At 36.9% G+C, this 21378-nt stretch overlaps 2 protein-coding genes and 1 long non-coding RNA gene across 3 annotated transcripts in view; 1 reads left to right on the top strand and 2 right to left on the bottom strand.

Moving 5' to 3' along the window:
- Nucleotides 1–21378, bottom strand: part of LOC134674729 (uncharacterized) — an 83879-nt gene that overhangs the window by 11838 nt on the left and 50663 nt on the right. The window lies entirely within an intron of this gene.
- The window catches only part of LOC134674725 (rabankyrin-5), a 61507-nt gene continuing 40247 nt past the window's right edge, over nucleotides 119–21378 (top strand). The window contains exons 1-4 of the mRNA XM_063532852.1: nucleotides 119–440; nucleotides 707–887; nucleotides 1600–1700; nucleotides 2582–2718. Coding sequence (XP_063388922.1) covers nucleotides 119–440; nucleotides 707–887; nucleotides 1600–1700; nucleotides 2582–2718 — 741 coding nt within the window. The remainder of the gene's footprint in view (nucleotides 441–706; nucleotides 888–1599; nucleotides 1701–2581; nucleotides 2719–21378) is intronic.
- Nucleotides 6206–21378, bottom strand: part of LOC134674819 (uncharacterized) — a 34246-nt gene continuing 19073 nt past the window's right edge. The window contains exons 5-8 of the mRNA XM_063532970.1: nucleotides 21192–21311; nucleotides 18992–19017; nucleotides 7265–7450; nucleotides 6206–6492 (exon numbers count right to left, since the gene is read on the bottom strand). Coding sequence (XP_063389040.1) covers nucleotides 6221–6492; nucleotides 7265–7450; nucleotides 18992–19017; nucleotides 21192–21311 — 604 coding nt within the window. The 3' untranslated portion in view covers nucleotides 6206–6220. The remainder of the gene's footprint in view (nucleotides 6493–7264; nucleotides 7451–18991; nucleotides 19018–21191; nucleotides 21312–21378) is intronic.

Genomic DNA, 21378 nt, shown 5'->3' with positions numbered 1-21378 from the left:
GTCAACAAAGCCTCGTCATGGGTGAGTAGCTTTCAATAAAATCGAGAGTCATCTGCGTCGAAGTTTGATAGTTGTTTTGCAATGGTGGGCGGTGTAGCAACTAACTGTAACTGGGACTATGTTTGTTTGCGCAGCGTCCAGCGAGGTGACGAAGCTTCAGCAGCACTTGGCGCTGCTGAAGGAGGAGTACAGTAAGCTGCAGAGTCACTGTGCAGAGGTGGAGCGCAAGTATACACTTGCGGCCGCATCGGCCGGTGACTTGAGCGAGACGAGTTTCGTCGCGCGGCTGCTCATGACCGTGGCGACACTCTACGGCAGAGAAACCTATTCAGACATAGAAATAAAGTTACAGAGCAAGTCTATGCCGGGTCATAAGTTTGTCTTGTGTGCCCGATCTGATGATTGGAATGAAGAAGCATTGAAAGACCTGAAGGAGTTGGGTGAGTTTGTTTAACTGTTTTTACTGTTTATAACATTTAGAAAGCTATTAATTTTAATTTTCATATTAAAGCTTATTAAATTTACTTTTATTTTGTACATTGTTGCATCTAATCTTATAATAAAATGAAAACGTAACTTGGGTATTTAAATTTTTAGTGTGGTTAAAGTAAGATGTCAATACAATAAAAAAAAAACAAAAAATATTATTTTATTGCCTTGTATCTTAAAGTGTTGTTGTGACTCATCAATGATAATACATTTTCAGACTGGTCGGTACTCCCTGACGATGTTGGTGCAGCACTGCTCAAATGGCTTTACACAGATGTAGTGGACCTGACTCGGGGAGACATGTTTGCACTTCAGCTCATGAAGTCCGCAGCTAACTTCAAGCTTAACGGTTTGGTGGGGAAGTGTGAACAGGCCCTTATTGCCAGTGTGGGAGTCAGGTGAGGATTCTTCAATTGAGTAGTTTTAATTGTTACATTGATCACATCTTGAGAACTTTATAGGAAAAAGATATTGAATTGCTATGAAATAAAGTTAATTCATTCTTAACCCATGGAGCGCCCCAAAATTACCGTAGTATGGAACTGCTATACTAGTTACCAGCACACATGTGACAGTAGGGCGCTCCACGGGTTAATATATTTAATGTCTGTGTCTCACGGAAGTTTCATTATTAAAATTAATTCGTTGAGTTGATTAGTAGCTCTCCTTTCAAAAAGTTAGTTACAAATGTTGCTCGATTTGTAAAGTCTGTGTGGAAAGAGATGAATCATAGTTTGAATAGGTTCCCATACATTCCACGACTCTTCTCTTTCTGCACAGACTCTGTCAAGATAGTATTGAATGCCACCACTCAAGGCCCTTTGAGCTAACTGTACACCAACTTAAACAGAACGAAGTAAGGGAATCAGAATTGACAATAATGATGACTTTGCCACATTTTGTCATTGCTAATTCTCTGCAGAACTTGGTCCAACTCTGGTACTTATCAGTCTTATCACACCAGCGTAAAATACTAATTATTATTAAATAAATAAATATATACTTCTAATATTATCAGGCTACTGTTTCGATTTGTGGAAGAGCTCTGGAGATATTAGACAATGAGAAGAGATAGAATTAATATCAGAATACATACTTGTTTTATTACAGGACTTGTGTAAAGTTCTACTCTGCCGCTGATGAGATTGGGGCATCGGCTCTCAAAGAACATTGTTCCGGACTTATTTCTGCTCACTGGGATGATCTCACAGGTAATTTTTTTTATAAAACTTAATCCTGTTTTTATATGAGAATCACATATTTTATAGAACTGTAGTAATTTCAACAATAATAAACACAGCATTCAGTTGACTAAATTGTCCTTTGGCCCAGTAAATAGTCCTTACAAAATGCTGGCAGCAATTGATGTCAACACCATACTAATATATTGAGAATCAAATAAAGCCTGTTGGCAGTTGTGGTGGTTGTATATTGCATGTTTCTTTAGATAAACTTTCGTACATCTCTTTAAACGTCATATCATGCCTGTCGTGTACGGCGCGCCATCGTGAATCTTGTCAGAATGCACTAAAGATGATATTGATCTGTAGCCGTGCGCGTCAGTTGACATCTTTAGCTGTCAAAAGGTAATGTAGAGGCCTTGTGGAGCCGACACGGTCGCAGAGGCAGGCTTCTAAATAAATTCAGTTTTTTTTTAAGTAACCAAAAGTTAAAATACTTACTACAGTGACGCAACGACCCAAAGTGAGTCCTGGCCTCCGATATCAGATCACGCCATGCCTCTCGGTTTTGCGATAGCTCTCGCATGTCGCCATGGCCGAGGTTGAGCAGGTCTTGAGCTACTACCTCATTCTAGAGTTAAAATATATGTCATGTTAAAATATGTGTATGTTAAAATAATACCGTAAACTCGGGTTACTTTGACCCAACGGAGGGTAACTTTGACCCACATGAAAACCTCATTTAAAAGGGTCTAATAAAAAAACATAAAAATAGTCAAAGGTTAGTCATGGCGTATTTCCATAATTATAATGCAATAAATAATATAACCTGAACAGACCGAGTAATCACAATGGCCAAAATTACCCTCCAGGGCTAAAGTAACCCGACTTTACGGTAATTAATTTGTCAGGCGAAGACTTCGCGCACATGTCGTCCGCGCTGCTCTACCGCATGCTGAAGAGCAAGACGCCGCAGCCGCTGCACGGCGCCGTCCGGCTGCTGAGGGAGGACGTCGTGTTCCTGTGTCTCGTCGAGAACCACGCCAATGTAAGTACACTTTGTTATACCAAGATTACCAAGCTTGTACTCCGTGTACATAGGGCGATCGAGTATCTGAAGAGTGCAAACCTCAATTTTATAAAATTGTTGATGTATTGATATTATTTTTGCTTGTATGTAAATTCAATGTTGACATGTAAAAGTGCCCTTGTGGCCTATTTACTGAATAAATGTTGAAGTTGAAGTTGAATCTTCAGATTCATATATAATTTAAATCCAGTAACTGTATGCCAAACGATAAATAAATAAACTCCGTATTTTGCATTGTACTGCTGCTAATAGTACGTCTGCAACAAACGTAGTTAGGTCTTAAATGACAATTCTTTAACAAAAATGGGGTTCAAAACTTCACATAACACATAATAAACTCTATAACTATCACTACACGGTGTCGCAATGACCAAATCAAACCTTGAAACTAGCATGGACGAAAACAAATATTTTTAAGGGGTATGCTAGTAGGTGGCGATCACAATAGATCAGGGATGGTCGCAGTGATACATAGGCTGTGGAGCCTTATATAGCCCCTAGCAAGAAGAAGAAGAGAAGAAGGGGTATGCTAAAGAAAAAATATTAATGATAAACAATAGCCAAAATGTGGATTAATAAGTGGCTGAACTGAAATATATATTTTATATCCTACAAAATGAAAAATAAACGCTTTTGTTTATACTTTTAATGTTATTCATATACAATTTAATATTACAGCACTAGCCTTTGGTATATTTTTACAATTATCAGATAGAAATAAACTAATACGGCGCAGGATCGGGAAAAGTGGCGTGCTCTCGTTTCGGAGGCCAAAATCCTCTTTGGATCGCTGAGCCATATTAGTTAGTTAGTTAGTTAATAAAATAATAAATGCGAAAGTAGGAATGTCACATGACCAATCCTCATATACAGGCAGTAGCTAAAATAATATACAATTTATATATATAATTATTCATAGAGTATATCACTTCATTCTTGACAATGACTTTAGCTAATATAAAGACGTAGACTAATTATTTTTTAGGGTTCCGTACCCAAAGGGTAAAACGGGACCCTATTACTAAGACTTCGCTGTCCGTCCGTCCGTCCGTCTGTCTGTCACCAGGCTGTATCTCACGAACCGTGATAGCTAGACAGTTGAAATTTTCACAGATGATGTATTTCTGTTGCCGCTATAACAACAAATACTATAAACAGAATAAAATAAAGATTTAAGTGGTGCTCCCATACAGCAAACGTGATTTTTGACCAAAGTTAAGCAACGTCGGGCCTGGTCAGTACTTGGATGGGTGACCTTTTTCTTTTTGCATTTTTTTCCGTGCGCGGAACCCTTCGCGCGAGTCCGACTCGCACTTGCCCGGTTTTTAACTGTATTTTAAAGAGAAAAACATATACAGAGATATCTTACACTCGCGTGATGAGACGCATTCCTTTTGCCCATTACAAAAAATATCAGACGAGTCACGCAAGTACATTCTACAGCCCTATTTACATAATTTAGTAATTATCTAGATTTGCACGAAGTCAAGGACTTAAAGCCCATTAAATTCATGCACAATGTACGTGTAATACCGGGTGTGGCCTGTAATATGAGCAAAAAATTAAACTGTAGGCCGTACTCCTCATACTGACCAACATTTGTTCAGTGACTTTTAAAAATAACTTGTGGTTTGATTTTTAATACACTTTAAAGTTTATTCTAAGACGCAATGTATTGCGAATTTTGTTATACTTAAAGCGTGACAAGCAACGTCAATTACAATGGTATGGCGTGGCGTTGGCGTCCATTGAAGATAATATTTATTTTGTATGAAAAATAGGGAGTCTAAATAATTCATAATTTTTAAAAGTTATTGAACAAAAGTGTCACCGTTTGAGGAGTACAATCTATGTTTTAATTATTTGCTCGTGTTACAGGCCACACCCGGTATAACATATACAACTACTCTGAACACCAAGGTATTAAAATAATTACACTAGTTACCACTAATATCCAAAATTTGTAATAGTAAACTGAAAGATACGGGCGAGTACTTCTTAAGATTACCGTGTTATCTCATAAATCTAATACTTTTTAGGACTTACAGTTTTATTTACTTGACACAATACCTTCTCAATCATATTTTTACATAATTTACGCCTGAATTAGATATTAACTTTTCATACCTTATTAGCCGGATCACGGCCAGTGTAGATGTGCCTCGGCCGAGGCACGCGCGCGAGGCACGCCTGAGACTGGCCGTTTTGTGCGCGAGGAAATTGCCTCGCGCGTATACGAGTACTTGCTCTGTCTCGGCCCGGGTATTTGTCCTAATTTAGGAGGTCAGTAAAAAACTTACCGTTAACATTAGTTTTGTTTTGTTATTATATGTATTTGGATATTGGTAACATAATATATAAAAAAAAAACATAAATTCAACGGTATTTCCGTATTGCCTTAAAGGCATACATACGATTAACCATTAATAATATTTAACACACTTAAAACCTTGTCAAACGAGATAAGAATAGCATGACTTTTATTTAGTTCAATGCTTTGCCATTGAGAGCTCGTTTACGCCTGGATATTTAACTTTTAAAAGTCGAGACCTTGTATTTACGATCCGTGTACGTAATCTTCCTATATTCTATTATTTATTCTACTATAAAAAGTTTAAAAGCACATTAAGTATGATAGTTCTTTGAACGAATATATTTCTTATTTATGACACTTAAAACTACTGGCGCCTTATCCTTACCCGTATTTAATACAGTTCTAAAATATTAAATGTCGAGTATATTATTTATATTTTTATCAATGCTCCAGTCTTCTGGACTGGATTATAAACTATGTATTGACTTTATAATCGTAGGGGAGACCGAGGTCAGTTGTGACAGAGGAGAGTTGGAACATCGTCGATTTTTTGGAATCTATTAACTAGAAACTAAGTCGCAATAGCGCGCGTTTGTTAGTTCAAGTTACGAGCTACAACTTGCTACTTGTTACAACTCACCTCGGTCTCCCCTACACTACAAAGTATCTACATTTTTGCCATTTTGAGTTAGTATTAATAACATAATAACGTAGTAGTAGCACTACATCGGGAGATGTGGAGATCAAGGGCCTTTACCCAGCAGTGGGACACCAGAATAAAATAGGAAAAGAAAATAGTAACGTGGAAACGTTCATGTGCGTGAAATCGGCAAATAACATTATAATCTTTCTTAACTAACTTGTAAGGGCCACTTGCACCATCCCTTTAACTCGAGGTTAGCCGTTTAAACCGTTAACCCAGTGTCAGATTGTACTGGTAATTATGGTAACTGCTGGTTTAACCGGTATACCCCGGGTTAGTGATTGGTGCAAGTGGCCCTAAGTAACATTAGTTGTTCTTTAAGCAAATTGAAAACCGACAAATTGCTACAAGTTGCTCCACTATCTACTGTATCCACCTATTTCTAACTCATAACCTAAAATATTGTATTCTAAATTAGACAATAAATAAACTAAAACACAATTTTAAGTACACGGACGAAATTGAAAAAGTGTTCCTAATGCTATCAGTAACGTAGCAGGTAATAGAGATATTTTCCAACTACTGTTACACAGGTCTCCCCTGCAGTAACACAGCACAGTTTTAGTAAGCTTGTGCTCGTTACTAGGGTCGTCAATGCAACCCTCTTCATACACTTCGTAGATTTTGTTCACGGGCCGCCAATGCCTGCCGACTTTTTCTTGCATGCCCTCGGTGGTTTGAGGGGCGCAGCCGCGTCTGACGCTTTTGGTTGAAACTGGAAAAACAAAGATCTATTTAAGACCATTTCTGTCACATATTGTTAGTAACAATAAATATGCTTACAAAACTAAGTTAATTGCAATCACCTAGAATAACACTATTTAGAATAATAAACCCTGCCGCTTACATTATATATTTAAATTGCTTAATTCAAGGTTGCTGATTGTGACATAAGCGACAGACAGACAGGATACGATACTGTCCATTTCGATATATTTTTCCTACTAATTAAATTTTAGATCACCCATAAAATTTGCCTCTTATGTGCAAATGCAAATTTAGCTAATATCTCATAGGAATAAGGTTTAATTTACACAAATAGGTACATAGTAACTACCGATGTATTATTATTTATAAATACTATGTATTTTGCTCTGCGGAAATTCGTTGCGGTTTGGAATTTTTGGTGAAATCATGAACCTATACATGAGTTATGTTTTATAATATAATTAATTATATTCCTACTTATACTTTAAATAAGGATAAATGCGCGTGTTCACCGCGATTTTCATGCGGTTTTCACCTATCAATAGTGATTCTTGAAGAAGGTTTAGGTGTATAATTTGTTAAGGTTTTGAGGCAGGTCGCTAGTTATTAATAATATCCCTAGTATGTGACCCGCTTGACACACATGATTGACTGTAGGCACTCCGTGGTACTGACATCTTTCCCGTTGCAATGTTTACAACGTTGACGCGCTTTTGCGTCTCGTCTCTTGGTTTTACGGAGTACTAACTATACTATCAAATAACAATAAATATCCTTACGATCCGGCCCGATGTCCTGCGTAGTCACTCGCTTCACGCACATGGTTGACTCCGGGCAATCTATGGCATTAACGTCGCTGCCGTTGAAGTGGTCGCACGTCTGCGTGGCTTGAAATGTCTTGGCTACCTTGTTGTACGATGTAGTGTGCTCCACCTCGCAGCTGTAGCATCGGATGCCAGAACACACTGTAAAATAACGTAATTTATACACCCTGGGTTGAGAAAAACCTGAGGAGCTACCGCGAAAATTATACCCAGTTCGGAAATTGTCTTTTTGCCTCTTTATCGCTCTTGCATATTTGAGCGATTTAGGTAGAGCCCTGATTCCTTAACTATTATGGTACCTATGTGATCCGTAAAAACAAATTACATATGATAATAATAATTCAGCCTAATTATATACGTCCCACTGCTGTGCACAGGCCTCCTCTCATGCGCGAGAGGGCTTGGGCCCCACGCGGATTGGGGACTACACATACATCTTTGAATTGCTTCGAAGATATATGCAGGATTCCTCGCGATGTTTTCTTTCACCGAAAAGCTAGTGGTAAATATCAAAATGACATCTGATACATAGGTTCCGAAAAACTCATTGGTACGAGCCCCGATTTGAACCCGCTGAACATATACTGAATAATTAATTATTAAATACAATACCCTGAGGAACAGAACTCTAGAGTTGTACGGCATACTGCATGTACATAATATATTATTAAGGAGTCGAAAGTAGGGCTTAAACTCGTAAGCGCGGCATCAACAAGACCTACCACATCGTCAATGTTATTTGGTTCCGTCTAATTTCGCATTTTAAAGGCCGTCATCGAGTTCTTAAAATGCGAAGTAATCGCGGGTTCTAAATCGGTTCTGTAGTATGCGCATTTTGGCATGCGCAACATTTTATTGCGTACTTGGGGTGACTGACCTAACTCTTAATAATTACGATGCGACCAAAAGTATTTCGTGCCCTTAGTTAAACAAAGACGTTCCAACATCTAACTACAGGGCTTGTCACAACAATGGCACGAAATTTGTTTGAATAAATTCGGGGGTCCTTATATGTACTATCCAAATCTAGTTTGCATTTATTGATGTATATCTATGTAGTGATTTATTAATAGGGTGTTATAAATGCAATATAATAATAGCAGGTTGCTGTTTGAAAGTCATAAAATGTTCCTTTATTGCAAGCTTTTATTTACTTTCACCTGACCGTTGTCTGTTTGTCGGTCTGTAATCAAATCTTGTAAGGTAAATTTGATCCACTTCCCGGTTTCCGATTGAGCTGAAATTTTGCATGCATGTTTAAATCGGATGACAATGCAATATTATGGTACCATCGAGCTGATCTGATGATGGAGACAGGAGGTGGCCATAGGAACTCAGTGATGAAACAACGCAACCTAATTGTGTTAGGGCTTTTTAGAATTGTCTCGATGGGTATTAGTTGTCTGTCGTAAGAAAATTACAGTCAGCGATAAAATCTTGTACCACAGAATTATTTTTTTTCCAAAGACGTATAATTATATTTATACTACGTCAGTGGCAAACAAGCATACGGCCCGCCTGATGGTAAGAGGTCACCATAACCTGCAACTTCAAAGATAATGTGGGAGATAAGGTGGAAAATATTTTTCCCAGTCCCACACTAAATTTTTACTTTATTCAAGTACCTAAATCTATTTTACATATTTTTACGAACGCCTTAAAGTAATAGAAACTGTTTCAAAGAGACAAACGATAACATTGTTATCGTTCGTCGTAGCGTTCAGTCAAAAATTTAACTAATTTTGTTATTTATTCTTTGTCATCACAATGAAATGGCTTTGATTCACCTTGGCAGAGTTCTGCCGAATTGTGTCGCATCTGCATACAATACACAATTTTATTGTTTCAAAACAGCTAGTTTTAAACTTACAATGGCGTAAGACGTGACTAACGTGTAATTTGCTCTTATTTTTTTTTTACTTGTGAATGATTTTGGTTCATGGAGACTATTTCAATCTACGTACCTAGCACCTACCCTGATTATAGTTTTTCTACAAACTAGTTTTGTAAAAAGTACAATAAAACAGGGTAACTGTTATAAAATAAAATGTATTACCCGAATATAGACAACTTACTAATTGAAGGGATGTTTACAAAAACAACATAACTGCTTAGAGCGGTTGACACTTTTTAGGGTTACGTACCCAAAGGGTAAAACGGGACCCTATTACTAAGACTCTGCTGTCCGTCCGTCCGTCCGTCCGTCCATCCGTCCGTCTGTCACCAGGCTGTATCTCACGAACCGTGATAGCTAGACAGTTGAAATTTTCACAGATGATGTATTTCTGTTGCCGCTATAACAACAAATACTAAAAACAGAATAAAATAAAGATTTAAGTGGGGCTCCCATACAACAAACGTGATTTTTGACCGAAGTTAAGCAACGTCGGGCGGGGTCAGTATTTAGATCACCCATCTGACCGTTTTTTTTTTGCCTTTTTTTGCATTATGGTACGGAACCCTTCGTGCGCGAGTTCGACTCGCACTTGCCCGGTTTTTTAAGAACATTGTTAATCGTTTCAGGTGTCAACCTGTGTAGTCAGTTATGTTGTTTTTGTAAACATCCCTTCAATTGTAATCCTTTGCTTAGGCCTACAGCCTTACAACGTCTGACTAGTTTGTCTACAGAGGTGTCGTTAAATTCATCTCATTTGTCAGGAGTGACATTATTGGCTATATTAAAATGTCTTGCGAAACCTAACAGCGGCCGGATTTATACAGTTATTTGACTTAGCGACTGTACATGGCTTTGATTTTATTGAAATTTTCTCCGAGGTTTAGAAAGGTTCCTCAAGGGAGGTTCGAGGTTTTTCCCGAGGGTCTACAGTATGGGGTTCTTCAAAAAAGGAGTGTACAGGTTTAAAGTGTAAAGGTCCGCAAAGCGCATGTAACACCTCTGGAGTCGCAGGCGTCCATAGGCTACGGTGACTGCTTACCATCAGGCGGACCGTATGCTCGATTGCCACCGATGTGGTATTAAAAAAATAACTAAATACATATATTGATAGAAAGGGTACAAAGAGGAAATTCAAGCTACCAAAGAAGTCTTGCGGCTTAAAAATAGGTCAATAAGTGCATCACGGAACTTATTTCGATAGTTAACTGTTTTAGAGCAGTGAGCCTTCTGTTTCGACACAAATTAACAGCGAAAACTTAATTTGTTTGTTAACGAAACAAAATATTGTTTAGCACTAATCGGTAGTATTCCGATACATTTTGGTTTAGGTATACCTACGTGTTATTTGTTACCATTCCGAAAAGCAGAACTAAACTATTACCTATTTGGGTGTATCTTTCTGTATACATATATATTCAACTGAATTAAATATTAAATATTTTATCAAAAGTAGTTGATTAGCAGAAAATCTGAGCCTAACCTTGGGTATATTTGGATAACGAGTATATTTCGTTAATCAACGCCAACCGGAAATAATAATTAGTCGAACAATCCACAATAACTATAAATTGATAACACATTTATTACATTAAATAATACAATTTTAAACGTATTTAAAAAAAAGTTGTGCGGTAGAAAGAAGACAAATCTAATCTTGAAGGATGGGTATTCCACAGCCGTCTTCAGATCCAAATCTTTTTATCCTTCTTCTCGTTCCTCTAATTCTTAGAGAGACCGCTCTTATGATTGATATTTGTATTTTGACTTTGATCCAGTTGATTATTTGTGAGTATGGTTAATAAATGTGTCGCTTAACTTCAAACTCGGGTAAATCCATTGGACCCTCTCAGCAAATATCTACCCTATTACTTCTCTTCTTCAGAAGAAGAATAAAAATAATAACTTGTGAAGCATTTATCACAATAATTTAGATAAACATTAGGTTTATAATTATCACAAAAGTTAGTGAAGTTATCACTATAGCGTGATGATTGCCGCCACACCCGTAAGATTTGATAAGAACAAGTGCATCTTACACTGAGGCATCTCGAAGTTAGTAAATTTAAAAATACATATACAAATTAAGTAATTTATTATGAATAAATAAAAAGAACCGACTTTATGACAATCTGAAATTTATTCAAAATGAATGCTCGAGTTACTAAGTAAATAAAAAATATCTAAATTACTCTGGGTGTGCCTATAATAGGTACTTTTAAGAGTTTTAAAGTTAGCCAGCTGAATACGCATGTTAGCTAGTGAAAATCCATAATCATTGCCGAACCGTTTGGGAAACTGGCGAGTCAAATATACGGTCAGATTACCTTATGTCGCTTGGTTTTCGTTCATACTTTGTTTCCCTGTTAATAAGCTTTCCCTATTCATCACCATCACTCGTAGGTATGGTATTACATAATTACGTCACTGTTGGGCACATTCCTCCTTTTCATTGCATTATATGACTACAGTTGCGATTCCCTTGGTAGCTTAGTTGGTAGGATTGGAGACTTGACACATATATATATATCTTAAAATTTCTTCGCAGATGTATGAAAGTTTCATGATCATTTTCGTTACGAAAAGCAACTGCTAAAAACGAACTATCGAAACCGCTACGTCCAGATTTAAAACCGCACATACCACTTTTACCCCTGATTCTGATTTACTAGCGGTTTTTCCCGTTTGATATTACTATTGTATACATATTAAATTCCGTATAGGCTTACATTTATGTCATTCACCACCTTTATTCACCCATAAACCGCGTAGTTTGTCTGGGTCACCGCTCAATCCAATCAAAATCCGGACATCTATATTCCATTTAAGGACGCAAGCAATCCGCATTGAATTTAAATGTATTTTTTCGAACGGCCCAGCCTTGATTAACGCCTACTGACAATGTTTAATGGCGGCCACATGTGTCGTATTGGAATCGTCTGATAATGATAAGCTGATAAAACGGTACAATTTAATGGTTTGCCATACGCGCTGAGCATATTTTTATGCGAGTATAAAAGAACCGCAGAAACTTCTTTGTGAGCCTTTTGCGAATTGTAATAAGGTTTAAATGTTCTCGGTTATTTGGAACTTTGTTAATACAATGGAAACATATTGGACATTCCTGCATTTTATTAAAATTAAAATATGTATGTCAAATATTTCGTATCTACCGCTCGCGTGGTACGTTTTTTACAACCCTTCGTGGAGTCAACGATTATGAGGATGGGTCTGGTGGGTTTAATATGAGTAGAATATATGTACTTATGGTTCAAATCATTTTCAATTGCCAAATAAAATCATTGCGTACGGAGATACATATACTTAGAATTTAAAAGTAGGTAAATATAGTACAGTACTTTTTATCAACATAACAAGTTCAGCCGGTTTTTTTGCGGTCATTGATAACAACGTCAAATGCGAACATTATGTTTGTTTTGAATACATTTTCCCTCGATTTAGCACGTAATATTTGTTGATTAAAATACAAATATTTAATTGTTTAAAACAACGACAACACTTACTTTTTAAAGACCACAAAAACGTTATCACAAATGGTGTCAGCTCCATGATAAAAATAAATCACACCGCATCCAGACACTTGTTGTTCTCATATGTTATCTTGAAGAAAAAAAACACATTTGTTATACATCGACTGCACACTGGCGCTCCTTCCACGCATGTGGCCGGCACTACAGCCGGCTGAAATTGGCACCTCCACATTCAAATGAATCACAGGAAATTCGCGCAGTAGCGAAACAGGACATGGTCTGATCGACGCTAAAAATATCTACACATCTTTCGCCTTATTACAATGTAACAGAGTGCTAATGTGTTAACATATTTTTGACGATGTCGACTGTCGAAATATCGTCGAATAAGGCTCTTACTGCGCGCTGTGAATCAGCCGATCGATGTGGCGCCGGCCTGAGACTGCCCACTTTTGCCGAATGGTTTTTACTAGTGGATTATTTTCTGTCGCGTCCTTGCATTGTTTTTATTTTTATCTGATAACGCGCTCACGTGAAGAATGGCATTTGGCAATTTTACAATTTCGTCCAATATCCGGAAGGTCTTTTGGCGATTTCCTTCTACAAAAACTTACATTTTGACATACATTTTTTATCAGGTACTCGAATGCCGTTTTTTTATCAAAGGCACCTGACTAATGCAAATGTCTATTGGTGGTTTAAAAGAAATAAATATATGTATCTGATTTATTAGAGCTTCGTCCGAGTTTTGGAAGGTCGTTTCGTTCATTCACTTTGTCCTCTGCCCAATACTTTACCAACAGGTAGATTATTTTCGGACGCGCTGTTTTTATTTTTACTCGTGATAATGCAATGTTTTGGTTCTTGCGAGTCGGTCTGATGGATATAGAAGGTGGTCACTGGCCAGTGGCCTAAGGAACTCTAGAATCTTCTCGTTGCAAATTTCCTAAAGAATTGTAGAGCCGGTTATCCAAAGAAAGCACGTATCAAATGCAATATTCGTGGCCAATATATAAACCACTATTAAACCTAACCATCTGTCGGATGTAGTGGTTAGCTACTGGCATTTTTACAATAAATAACTCCGATACACCGCACTTCGTTTGAGATCGTAAGGTCGTTCACTTGCCCGCCATCTGCTAACATCACGTTTTCTCGCAGTGACCTTACCATTAACTTGATAATTTCATCAGGTACGCCCTTGTTAATTATTTCTCGGCCCGTTTACGTTATTTAATTAGGTATAGTCGCCATCGGAGATATCGGAGCGGGCGAAGTGCTCTCAAATATGTGAGCATAGACGCTAACGCCGTGACGCCGTGTTCAGATATATAGCGCATATGTTCACAAATTTGTGACTATCTTGGCGATAGGTGCACTTTCTTGGCTGACTATATACCTATATCTGATGGCGATGGCGTCTTTACTCAATAAACAAGTTTAATTATTTATTTAAACTTTATTGCACAAACACAGGAAAAATGTACAAATGGCGGACTTAATGCCTAAAGGCATTCTCTACTAGTCAACCATTGGGTTAAACAGAGACCAATGTTGGTGGAGGAGATACATAATTTATAAAGAGAAATGTAACCGAAGTTTGTCTAACAATGTTAGGTGAAGAACATGCAGGTTCATTGATCACGTGTGTTTGTTGTGGTTTCGAAGCACCTCACCTGTTTTATTTTGTAAACGAAGTATTCCTGGAGTTTATACATGAAAACTAACATTCCAGCACTCGGTAAACTAGGAATTTGGCAAGCCTGTAAACGAATACCTAAAAAGTTAAAAACCCTAGGTTTTTTTTAATAAAATGCTGAGGACGATGGTGCAGTCTAAAAGCGATATATTGAATCCTTATGTATGTTCAGCGGTTTTTCAAAGTTTCAGATTTATTCATAGTGCTCCATGATAAAAATATATCTCATAAAGAACATAGGTGATATTTTAATATGTATTTTTTTATATAAATATTTAATAAAATTTATATTATTTAAGAGAGAGAGGAGGCCTGTGCTCAGCAGTGGGACGTATATAGGCTGAAATGATGATGATGATGATATTATTTAATATAAATTTTATTAAATACTAGTAACTACATTTTTTGACAAACCTATTTGGTTAAACTTTCATTCAAAATAATATTTTTGCAAAGTAGCGACTTACAAACAATTCTCAGTTTGACAAGTAATATTTATAGCTTATGTTACTTGACAATACTCGTTGGTAGCTGTAAACGAGAATTTTACTCCAAATTTTTATTGTTGCGAATTTTTAATGTACATAATGTATTCGCTTGAACCGGCGAGGTTACTGCTACGGTTGTGAAACATACCAGATAGTGGCATATGTCATATCCTTTGTCTGACACAAACGATAATATACATATTTAAAAACATTGCTGACTCAACTAAGATGAGCAGGAAATGACAGCTTGAGTATCGAATTGCATTGAGGGGAAATAAATAACTGCAATGGTTATTTTATGTGATGAGCTTTTGCGCCGTGATGTTTCTATTTCATTGATTTTTCCTTATTAATTTTCCCCTCTGTAGAATAGATTGATTTTTCTAAAAATGTATATCACTATATACACCTTATAACAAAATTCCCCGCCGCGTCTGTCTGTTTGTGTGTTTGTATGTTCGCGATAAACGAATTTTCATGCATGTTTTCACCTATCAATAGAATGATTCTTGAGGAAAATTTAGGTGTATAATTTGTTAACCCGTGCGAAGCCGGGGCGAGTCGCTACTAATTTGTATGTTGGTTTTTACGCCAAAATATTTTTTCACCTACTTCCAAAACGGAAGATCTAAATTTATCTTTTTGTGCGAGTTACTCGATATTTTTGTCACTAGGTAGGTACTTAACCCATATTCATATTTTTTGCGTATTCAATTTACTTTTAAACCTTTAAGCTTTTTTCAGTTACAGTTTTAAAGATCATATTTCTGAACTTTGGTTAGTTTGGTTCTATCATCATGCGACTTAGTAACCCTGTAAGTAGTGTAAGTAAAGGCTTTGATTGATTCTGACCCACCCATACCCATACCCATAGGATTTTACTATCGAGTAAAACTAATGAAAACAAAGTTTAAAAATGCACACACGGTCTACAGACAGCTTAAATGGCGTTGGACGGGGCATAATGTTAAGAGAAAGTAAAGAGAAATGGACTAAGTTAGTAACAGAATGGTATCCAAGAGACAGCAAAAGAAATAGAGGCAGACAAACCAAAAGATGGGAAGACGACTTTAAGAAAATCGCTGGTCCGATATGGACCCGTTTAGCAAGAGACAGGAATACATGGAAATCGTTAGAGGGGGCCTTTGTCGACAGACAAGCTGTTCTACACAAACATCCAGTTGCCGATCAGTGACATAAGTTAGGATTAAATTAATTTAGTTAGTTTTATTATGTAGTAAGTAGGCATATACTAATTGTAAGGAAAGAAACAGCAATAAAGGCTATTTTATTTTCTTTTATTTTTTATTTTATTAAAACTACTGCAAGATAAATAACACAATAAAGTCGCAGCGAGACATATATGGATTCCCGGCGGCCTAGGCTTAATGTATTCAGACCCAGATAACTAATGCCGTTTAGGCGTCTTCTGCATGATGTAACGGATTTTTTTTCGCAAACATTTTGCGTGAGTTTTTTAGATTAATGACAGCATTAAGAAAGTAAAATAAACCTGGGTAAGTGATTGGGTATTGAGATATCTAATATTTCCAAACAGGCAAACAATAGGCATATTGTATTTTTTTATAAAATAAACTTTTAAACTGATGCCTAATTATTACCAAACACCGAAAGACAAACGAAAATCGAGGCTTACAAGTCATAATTCTACTACCACTTTAGCCAAAAATACCCTAGCCGGTCTATTTGTCTTGCCTTAATCACCATCACCACTCAGTCTATATCAATTAACCGTAATGTGTAGCTGTATTTACTACCCATTGTGTATTTATTCTCCTTTTAATTATAAGACACACCCATTTTACGCAAATGGTGTTCACTGTTCAGCGATCGTTGACTTTTACGAACTATTGTCCTATTAAAGGAAAGTGGTCTCGGGTGTGTCGCTCATGTCTCATGTCGTAAATATGCAACGTTGGTGTCGATATAAAGTTATTCGTGATTTGTAAACTTGTGTGTAGTCAAAGGCAAGTTATGCTGTAGGTCGCAGAAATTCGCCTTAAGGCCCCAGTACACAATGGGCCATCGCCGGCCACTCCAAGGGACGCATTTTTGTGTCAGAGGGAGCAAGTGATATTGCTATCTCATTCTACCGCATGGCTGCGTCCCTTGGAGTGGCCAGCGATGGCCCATTGTGCACTGGGGCCTTTAGTGGTTGGTCTGTGCTGCAGGTGCTGTCATGAGGAGAAGTAACCAAATAGACAAAAGGGGTCGTCCAGAAATCATGTGGTCGTTTAATGAGGGTGGGGGTAAGAAAAATATCACGAATGATCACGATGGGAGAGGGGGGTCAGAGAAGATATTACGTGTAAATTTTTGTTCACTAGGCCATACTAGGCCAAAGGTATGGCGCCATAACCTTCGGCCTACTCTCGAGTAGATGGCGTTAATATAACTATTTAACAAGTTAACACATACCAGTGAAAGAATAATGATCAAAGTTCTAACAGTTTTAATTTCTGTCGAAAGATGGCAGTAAATGTACTGTAGCTACATAATTTACCATGACAGTAACTCTATATTTCAAATTCTCTTTGGTAGGACGTCAACCATAGTTTTAAATGTTATAATTAAATATCTGTTGTATTTAATTAATCAGGTTAATGGAGCTAGCTCTATTTAGTTCGTCGCCACCATAGTGTAATCAATTAACAGATCGTAGCGTCTAGACTTGGGCATTACGGAGTTGAATTATGATAACAGCGAATTAACACGTCAGCTGATGTTTTGGAATGTTTGAAACAATAGCGTTTTAAACGTTTATAACTTTTTAGGTAGTATAAATCGCATAAATAGATAGGCTATCAAATAATTCACGCTATCACGGTTTAAAAATGTAAAAAACTTTAATCCATTATTAAATCATTTTTAAATAAAATTATAGAAATAACTATTAAACATCATTATAACTTCGTAAGACCTTAGCCAATTTTTGCGCTTTTGAAATTGGGACTTTCTTTAAAAATTTTATAAGAGTTCATAACTCGAATGAGCTTGATTTTAAATAATTGTTTGACTTATAACATTTTTATTTTATATATATTATACGTTAGTAACTAACGCATTAAAATAACATATTTAACAACGGCCAGTTGTTAAATATGTACGGAGCGCCGACTTTTCACATAATTCGCGCAAGAACATTTATTTATGTAGCATATCTATATTATAATATGATTAATATGTATAACTTACGTTATGTAACACCTTGTTGCTTATTAGCCGCTGCCAGTCGATACATACGCTGATATTTTGCAATATCACTGATATTAAAGTAAAGGTCTCATATAAAACGGTCAAGGTAAACATATTGTTCTTTAAGCTTAACAGCTTAAAGCAACATTCATTATTCCAGGCTCTATTTCCGAGGATACCTTAGAGATTAATCCCAGGTTGTATTACAATGTATATTTTTGTGTTTTTATTAAGAATACAAAATCCAATCTTTATCCCGTAAATCTTCATATGGGTCAATGGGGTTGGCAACTGTCAAAGGTTTGCATAGATGGCGCCATCATAGCTTGCCCCTTTTTCTATAAGATTTGGCTTAAAGAGCTAGCAACCAAGGCATAAAACTCCGTTAAAAAAACAAAAACTTCATTACATAAAACTCCATTAAAGAACAAATATTTGACACAATTCTAGGGATTGACAGGGCAAGCTATGCTGGCGCCATCTGCTAAATACTTCGACCGGCCAACCCCATTCAATGCCTACTATTTTGGTACAGGCAAAACGTACGTTGTGAGTGGTTTCTGAGAAAACGTATAGACACTTAGTTTAGTAAGTACCTATGGCAGGCGTGGCTCACTCCGCGATTTCGTCGCTTTGCTACAGGTAGCTAAAAGTACATCCGTTCCACCCCAATTTTGGGGAAAGCCATAAGCCGCGCGTGGCGCTGTCGCCACCTAGCGGCCATATCTGTGCTGATCGTAACAGACGCGTTTTGTTAGAGAGTGAGTCTTCTGTACCTAGTACTATTATTTATTCTGTGCTTATAGCTTCTACGTGGGGCAAACTGAACGCTTTTAGAGTAGAGGTGTAAGGAAAATTGTAGTAATTAGGCCGTCACTCTTTATTTTAATGAACCTTTAGTGTTGCCCTTAGGCGAAGCACTAAAATATTGATTTTAGCCTTTAGAATACTCATATTCAAATGAAATGAAACAATAGATATAATTTTCAAATTTCTTTATTGTGCTGGCACCTACTGGTTATGTGGATGATCAATTGATCAACCATTTTCCATTCGTACAGTCGCCATCAGATATATCGGAGCGGCCAAGGTGCTAACAAATATCTGAGCACGCCTCTATTGTCAGGGCGTTAGAGTGCTTGTTCAGATATTGTGAACATCTTGGCCGCTCCGATATATCTGATGGCGACTGTACATCTTGAAATTATATTCACATTTTCCAATTAGAAAACGTTAATTTACTATAAATTAAAAATAAGCATTGCATTATAATTAATTCTTAAATAAAAAGTATTTATAATTTTTCATATATTTACATAAAACTGAAAAACATATCATTCGTATCATAAAGTATCACACATTTTAATAATAGATAATATTTGGCACAATCCTATTAGATCAAAGTGCCTCTGGCACTTGATAAGCAAAAAGCATACAAATGAAAAACTAAATGAAAATAACTTAATTACTGTCAACAACCAAATAAGTGACTTATTGATAAAAATTATGGCTTTTTTAAAATAAGATATCCTTCTGCGTAACTCTAAAAGTCCCAAAGTAAGTAAGTCGTAAAGTAAGTGTAAAAGTACGATTTTGTCCCTCTCGCTGTTGAGTCGGCTGGTCCTTGGTGTTCCGAGGCGAAGGTTTTTGTGAGGGATCTGGGAAAACGCTTGCGGGATAGGGGTTGCGATCCTAGGTCTGGTTCGTACCTGGTCCAGCGTATATCGTTGGCTATTCAGCGCGGGAACGCCGCTGGTATTTTGGGGACGTTTGTGCCGGGTACTTACCGGATTAGGATATAGGTTTATGGCTTGTTATTGTGTTGTGTACCAATTTTCTTTTAAATTTGACGATGCGTGTTGCGGATGACATATGTGAAAGTATACATTTTATTTTGACGAAACCTGAGGTGGATGAGCTATCTGTATAGTGACGAAGCCTGCGCTGTGGATCTGAAGGTACTGTTATTATTATGTTTTTTTTGTGGGTCAATAAAATAATCTATTATTTACTCTAAAAGTTAGTTATGAATGACCAGTACTGGTACTGGATTGCAATGTTCAACTGATACAAAATTCAATTAAATGTAATAAAAAATAAAATCGGATATTATTTTGCTTTAGGTGCGCTGGTGGCCTAGCGGTAAGAGCGTGCGAATTCCAATCCGGAGGTCGCGGGTTCAAACCCCGGCTCGTACCTATGAGTTTTTCGGAACTTATGTACGAAATATCATTTGTTACCAGTCCCTTTTCGGTGAAGGAAAACATCGACCGGACTAATCCCAATAAGGCCTAGTTTTCCCTCTGGGTTGGAAGGTCACATGGCAGTCGCTTTCGAAAAAAACTAGGGCCTACGTCAATTCTTGGGATTCGTTGTCAAGCGGACCCCAGGCTCCCATGAGCCGTGGCAAAATGCCAGGATAACGCGAGGAAGATTATTTTGCTTTAGGTATAAACAAGACACAAGCAAGTAGCTTTTACCGAGCAGCAATGAATGCTAGAAATGCTAGGGATTACTTTTACTATCCGAAATAAAATCATTAAATACACAAGATTAAGGCTTATATCAGGAAACACTGGAAAGTGGACTGGATATGGCATACTGTTATTTTTCCACCGTGAGACTAACTTATTAAACTTACGCCAAAATTTGCAGCACACAAATTGAAATATTAAATACTTTAAATATTTTTCTACTATATAGGTACTTAATTTAATATGAAAAAAATACAATAGGTTTTTATGTACGTTCAGCCAAGAAAGTGGTCTACCACTTTTCGACTCTATCATCTGATTGATAGAGTCGAAAAGTGGTAGACCACTTTCTTGGCTGGCTGTACAATTATAGCCTAAATACAATTAGCTATATTCACTCTTTCTGAGTGAAACTTTATAATTGTATTGTACAAAATTAATACCGCCAAATTTGGTTCTAGTTCGAATATATACAATAACACCACAAGACAGGAAAGTATTTGCAGCACCACTAGTAAATCATTATCAATCCATCACTGACATCCAGTTTCACTCTCTATTTACAGTTCAAAAATCACAGACTTTAAACATTAAAAGGCATCTAGTACTGCACTACGCACTACCTAATACTGTTGATGTATTTCATAAGATTAAATACGAGTATAACACCCATGATGTCTGTGTATCCCTCGTGGTTCGTGTTGGACGTGTTGCACAAGTCACCACGACAATAACAGTATCTGTAATGAGAAGAACATAACTTTAGTCAATTTTATTACTTGATCCGCAGAAAACGCAGATGTATTT

Source organism: Cydia fagiglandana, chromosome 20 (genome assembly GCF_963556715.1).
Source record: "Cydia fagiglandana chromosome 20, ilCydFagi1.1, whole genome shotgun sequence".
Taxonomy (NCBI): Eukaryota; Metazoa; Arthropoda; class Insecta; order Lepidoptera; family Tortricidae; genus Cydia; species Cydia fagiglandana.
Note: the sequence above shows the minus strand (reverse complement) of the source record. Positions and strands in the feature narration are given on the sequence as shown.